We start from the raw sequence: 6,586 nt of genomic DNA on the forward strand, positions 1-6,586 counted from the left end.
AATAGATTTTCTAAGAAAAAAATATTACGTATTACATTTAAATATGTAACCTTGATGTTCCTCTATCTACACATATAAACTTTCTTTAAAATGTGTACTATGAGGATTATATGCTAAAATCCTGTACAACAAGAGATTAGAGTTGAAAATTAATCTAGTAATATGATACCGAGGAGTATTGGTATGTCTTCCAAGGGTATAAGTGTAATTTCACCAAAAAATTGTAAGCTACGCAAGGTAACAATAAGACTGCATCCAAAAGTTCCCACAAAATAATAAATAATAAAATTAATTTTCTCTATCTTGAAAAAATTCAGAGAGAGAAAGAAGGAGAGAGAAACACGCGGTCATGCCTCCCCACTGTCTCTTCCTCACTGAGCTGAACACCAAAAACAAAAAGGTCGGAGGCAAGCAGGCCGCAAAGATCTCTCTCTCTCTCTCTCTCTCTCTCTCTCTCTCTCTGCACGCTTAGAGAGAGAAACTAGAGGGAGAAACGCTGTTGAATTGTTTTGAAAAGAAAGAAAGAGGTCCTGCTTGAGTTGTAGAGAGAGAGAGAGAGAGAGAGAGAGAGATGGGTGGGGTGACTTCATCCATGGCGGCCAAGTTCGCCTTCTTCCCACCCAATCCGCCATCCTACAAGCTGCTCACAGACCACGCAACTGGTCTCCTGCTCCTGGACCCTTTCCCCCACCGTGAAAACGTCGACGTTCTGAAGCTGCCCACTCGCCGGGGCTCCGAGATCGTCGCAATCTACGTTCGCTACCCCATGGCCACCACCACTCTTCTCTACTCTCACGGTAATGCCGCAGATATAGGTCAGATGTACGAGCTGTTCATCGAATTGAGCATACACTTGCGAGTTAATCTGATGGGGTACTGCTCTGTTTTACCATCGCCCTTCTCTTCAATTTCAAAAATCTTGATGGTTGTTTGGTTATTTTTATGGAATTCTGGTTAATTCGATGCATACCCATGTCTAAATTGTTGGTAGTTTTGTTGTTCTTTCTCCAAAATATAAGTCTCTCTTTCATACGAGTTGTTGAGACCCTTGGAGGGGTTGGCTGAAAACTGAAAACTGAGATTTTAGCTGTGTTGAATGGTCGTTTAGAGATTTCACAATGAAAGGGGAATGAACACTATACATTCCCTAGCCTGGCCTGAAGTTCTTGATTTGTATGTTGAAGTTGTGAAATTAAATTAACAAGGTATTTTCTTCCATTTTTAGATCTGTTCTTTTCACTTCTTTTTAAAGTGTGGGACAGAACTGTTTGCCCCAGTACGGTGCTTAATTAAATTTGATTGAGTAATGATTCTCTGTTGGTGGAAGATGGTGGTTGTCATGTGTTTGTTCGACCCACTTGGGTATTTACTGCTTAATCAATTGATAAGCAGCGTAATTGGATGATTAAGAGCGATTCAGGTCTCTTAAGACTGGCGTTTTTGCTCTTTACAGTTTCTGGATTTGGAATTATTGGGCAACTGTAGCTTTTATGGTTTTCTTGATGTATAGGAAGAAGAAGAAGATGAGTGTAACCGTACAGAATTGAGAACAGAGATATGAGAATATTAGGAAGCTTGCCACAAAAAAGAAATGCAAATGATCCTTATCTAAGTTATCTTCTTCCAGGGGAAGGACAAATAGAACTTGTGTCAAAAATTTGAGAAAAAAATGACATGGACAAGATGTTATAGAGGCTGGGAATGTGACAGATTGGTGAGAAAGGGTTTTTGGTCCCCCAGGCCCTAGTAGTTGTTATAAGGCTATTGTGATTCATCTTGTAAAAAAAATAGTTATTTGAATTAAAAGATTTGTCGATCTGTAATTTTTTGTTTCTATAGTTAGAGTATTTTCATTTGAACCATCCATTGGTAAATAGATTAATTATGGGATTTAGAATAGTAATCCAGCTAAAGATATCTTTGCTTTGGTATTATGCTTTAGTTTGGCCTTTGAAAAATAATTTTAGATCATATAGGGGCTGCTTTTTCAAAATGAATCAGATCTTTGGTGGCCACGAATGTTTTAGGCTTAGAAATTGAATGAAAGTGTGGTTAGTACCTTTTTTTTATTGATGGTTGCATACTGGAGTTGCTTTTAGTTTTGATACCCAAGTAGGAAAGTTTGGATGTGCTTTGATGCCCGGAACTTGAACGAAAAAAGCGCCCCAGAGACAACTGTCCTCTAGATGTTCAAATCTTGGATTAATTTTGTTCCATTGATTAACTAAGATACTTTTTATATGCAGAATTTATCCGTGCCCCTGAGATGTGGATATACTGTTCATACAAAACTGTACTTCAAAATTTCTGTCATCTCTACCGTTATTAGCAGTTCTTTATTTATTTATTTATTTATTTTTATCATTGAAGGGAAATTTATATAAGCAAGGCATCAAGGGCATGCCATTCCGTGGTACAAAACATCAACCACTCTGCAGAGTGTTGCAAACATCAAGGCTTACATTAAGATCATTAGCAATTTGCCCACTAATCCAGCTGGAAACAACAGCAATCCACTGCTCTTTGCAAATCTGGAGCAGAGTAGCTGTATCTTTGAAGCCTGCTCTTTCTTTTTTATTTTCCTAAATTGTGTTTGGTTTTATATGGTAAAGATATTTTTCGTGTCAGGAAATAATTTCAGCTGACACATAGTGTCATCATATTTATTTTAATAGAAGCTTATAGTTTTTATGGGAGTGACAATGTCATTTATACTGTTAGTTTGTGAGATGACTATCAGTTCTTATGCTGATGCCAAATGTATTGTGTTCCGGTTGGTCACTTTAGGCCAAAAAGGATGATTTGTTATCTCAGGAAACAATTTTCCGTACATGTGCTCACATGCATAAATTAGTATTTATATCTGTCTATGCAGTAAAACATCAGATTTGAAAATTTCTCAAAACACTTTTCCTGAATTCTTGCAGATATGATTATTCTGGATATGGGCAATCATCTGGAAAGGTAAAAACAGAACTTTTTGTGGCACAAGTATCCTTTAGTATTTTTAAATACTACTTCTCATAGTTGTAGTACCTGAAAACACCTTCTGAAGTGCAATGTGTACACTTTGCAGCCAAGTGAGCACAATACTTATGCAGACATTGAAGCTGCATATAAGTGTCTTGAAGAGAGCTATGGCTCCAAGCAGGAGGATATCATCCTTTATGGCCAATCTGTTGGAAGTGGCCCCACTTTGGATCTTGCAGCTCGGTTGCCTCGACTAAGAGCTGTTGTTCTGCATAGTTCTATACTTTCAGGCTTAAGGGTTATGTATCCTGTGAAACGCACATATTGGTTTGACATCTATAAGGTCACATACTTGTTTCTTAATCTATTTGATTCTTAGCATTTCCAAAAAGGCATTTCAAGCACATTTTTCTTTGTCTGAAAAATAATTTTTGACTGATGCTGTGCAGAATATTGACAAAATCCCATTGGTCAAGTGTCCTGTACTGGTAATTCATGTAAGTATCTACCATCACATTCTAACAATTTTGATATTGACAGCTGCATAAAGCATCCCAAATAAAAGAATGAGCAGAAAAAGTGTGATATCTACTGAGTCTTAGCAAGCATAGAAGCCTAGTTCTCATTTTTTCAAGCAAAAGTCACTTTACAAGAACTACTTACAAGGGTATATCTATGTAATCAGTAAGATGAGTCAGGAGAGGCAGGGAGGGGAGTCTTCTCCTCCATTGGAAGCTCAAAGAATGAGAGAACTTTAACATGGTGGTAAAAGTGACTTCTATCCTAATAGCAATATACAGTTTTGTATCAGATCAAGAATTGCAAATAGACCCAATATAAATAAGTTTTGCCAAATGAAATTATGTTCATAGACATTATAAATTATGGTGTTTTCAGGTCTCATTGTGTGTCCAGATCTTCTTGTAGACATACATTTTGTGTAATATTAGTTCTTTAATTTTTGTGAAGATCTTAGCATTATGGCAAGGGCTTGAATCGATTGCTTGTTTCCCCTGCTGCCCTGCATGTGTTTGAAGAGTTCCTGTTTTGTGCTAAATTTATGTTAGCAATTTTGTGCATCATTTATGAGTGTTAAAGTTTAAGTGCGACTGAAAAAATTGGTTAGTATGTGTATGTACATGTGCATATGACAGTGTAAATCTGAAAACTGCTTTCTCACTCCATTCCTCTCTCTCTCTCCCCCCCCCCCCCCCCCCGCGGCGCGGGGGGGCCCTTTATGTGGATACATCTTTTGTTTTTTTTTATTTTGTCACTGCTATAGGATCTAGAATACACATTAAGGCAGAATTTACCTGTTGGTGACACTTATGCAAGGTCACTGCACAGGAACACTCACCTTTTTTTCTTTTGATTAGAATACCAACACACTCATCCCGACCCACCAAATCGGCAATCAAAGAGCATTGATTGAAGTAATGAGTAAACAACTGGAGATGAAAGCTGAGTGAGGAAATGACAATTTAGGTTTGAATATATGAAAATTGGGATTTCCACTCTATTTGCCCACACATTTTGCCTGAAGAAATCTGCACAACATTAAAGGGGCGTCCCCGGGCCATAAAGGCTCCCCGCTTCACGAGGGTAACAGGAGGGTTGTCACAGTGTACGCAGCCTTACCCCTACTTTAATGTAGAGAGGCTGTTTCCTTGGACTCGTACCCATGACCAATCGGTCACAAAGGAGCAACTTACTGTTGATCCATCATTCATGATAATATTTGTGAAAATGTCGTAGGAACTGGAAAAAATACTCATCCTTTGCTACATTTAGACATACAATCTTTTGTCACTTTTCATTGAGCAAGACTGCATCTCAGTGAATGAAAACACCTGATGTGTTGCATCCAATGACCCAGTATAAGCAAAATCTACTTCAAACAAAACGGCTTTGAATTTTCTGCGTACATTTTTTCACTCAAGACTCTACATCTACTCTCTCTTCATTGACTACTATTTCTTTTTTGCTTATTTTGTGTAGGGAACTTCTGATGACGTTGTCGACTGCTCTCATGGTAAGCAGCTTTGGGAGCTGTGCCGAGAAAAGTACGAACCCTTGTGGCTTAAAGGGGGGAATCACTGCAACTTGGAACTATTTCCGGAATACATTAGGCATCTTAAGAAGTTCATTTCTACAGTTGAAAAACCACCTTCTCAGAGGAGCAGTTCGAGGAGAAGTGTAGACCGGCCTGAACATTCTAGGAGGAGTACCGACTGTTTTGAGGCACCAAGGAAAAGCACTGACCGGAGAGAGAAACCACGGCGAAGCACCGATAGGCCTGAGAAACTAAAAGGTTATGAATTCAAGCCTGCCAATGTTGATAAGCTTGAAAAATTGAGAATACCTTTCGATCACATGGAAAGGCCTCGCAGGAGTGTGGAGTATCACGAGAAGCCTCGAAGAAGCATAGACCAACAGCTAGAAAGAGCGCGGAAGAGTGTGGATTGGTTGGATAGAATCCGAACTGGGTAAATCTGTTAATTCCATTGTAAAATTTGTGTACTGACTGTTTGGGGGGGTGGGGGTGAAAGAAAACAGAAAAAGAAAAGAAAAAAAAAAAAGAAAATTAAAATTATAGGGGTGTTTTAACCTATGGTTTCAGGACGTGTATTTTTGTGTCTTGTTCCATAATAACTGCGTTGTGGTGGGATTATACTTTGATATGATTGGATTCATTTTCCATGTTCAATGGAGAAGCTCTGACATCTTTGTTTTTCATCTTGTCAGCATTCCCATTCCTTACACTGTCCAGCATTTTAACTCCATCACATTTCTGTGAAAGAAGAGATGGGGTGCTTGCTTCTCATTTTACTGCACTTCATATCAAAATCTCTCAAATTTTGATTCTATTTACTTAGTGTTTTGATTGTTTCAGAAAAAATTCAAATTCTCTATCAAAAATCATATTTGTTAAGATAAGTATTACCATTACCAAAAATTTTGTGTTTGTCTCTAGTATAGAACTGAATTTTGATTGCATTGTTAGTCAGAGTTAAGTAGTGTAGCTCTTTTAGTTGTATGAAGAAGTTTTTGTTTTTGTTTTTTTGTTTTTAGCTTTTCAAAGATTCACAAAAATTCAGCTTATTTGTATAAATAATAATAAAAATAATATTTTTTTGGTATTATTCACATCTAGAAAATAGTTTCTTTTTCAATTTTTAATTTTTCAAATAATTAAAAAATATTAAAAATTTTCCAACTTTCTAATTTTGTATAGAAAAGTTGGAAATTTTTTTTTTATTGTTTTCTAGAATTCTAATTTCTTACATAATTTTTGAAAAAATAAAAAAACAAGAGTTGATTGACTTTTGTAATTATTTGGAATCTAAAAAAGAAAAAAAATCATAATTAACCATTTATTTTTGTCCTCTTAATATGAATCTCAAAATTTTGAAAAATAATCTTATATATATAATAAAATATTTTTTTAGAACTAAACATGCTCCTAATGATCTCTTTGACTTTAAACTAATAGGAAAATTGCTTAGTATTAGTTGGTGATAATGTAATGAAATTGCAAAGAGAGATTTTGACTCTATGTATAACTCCCTATGGATTTATATTGATAAATGAATTGGTTCTATTAATTCTTTTTACT

General features: G+C 36.4%; 1 protein-coding gene across 1 annotated transcript; it reads left to right on the forward strand.

The window, feature by feature from the left end:
• Positions 1–274: 274 nt before the first annotated feature.
• On the forward strand, positions 275–5,704 carry LOC131160451 (uncharacterized). Its single transcript, XM_058116153.1, has 5 exons — positions 275–873; positions 2,928–2,964; positions 3,077–3,313; positions 3,420–3,467; positions 4,969–5,704. Exons 1-5 carry the CDS (start codon positions 572–574, stop codon positions 5,458–5,460), a joined length of 1,116 nt encoding a protein of 371 aa, XP_057972136.1. The 5' UTR covers positions 275–571; the 3' UTR covers positions 5,461–5,704.
• Positions 5,705–6,586: the final 882 nt, after the last annotated feature.

Source organism: Malania oleifera, chromosome 7 (genome assembly GCF_029873635.1).
Source record: "Malania oleifera isolate guangnan ecotype guangnan chromosome 7, ASM2987363v1, whole genome shotgun sequence".
Classification (NCBI taxonomy): Eukaryota; Viridiplantae; Streptophyta; class Magnoliopsida; order Santalales; family Ximeniaceae; genus Malania; species Malania oleifera.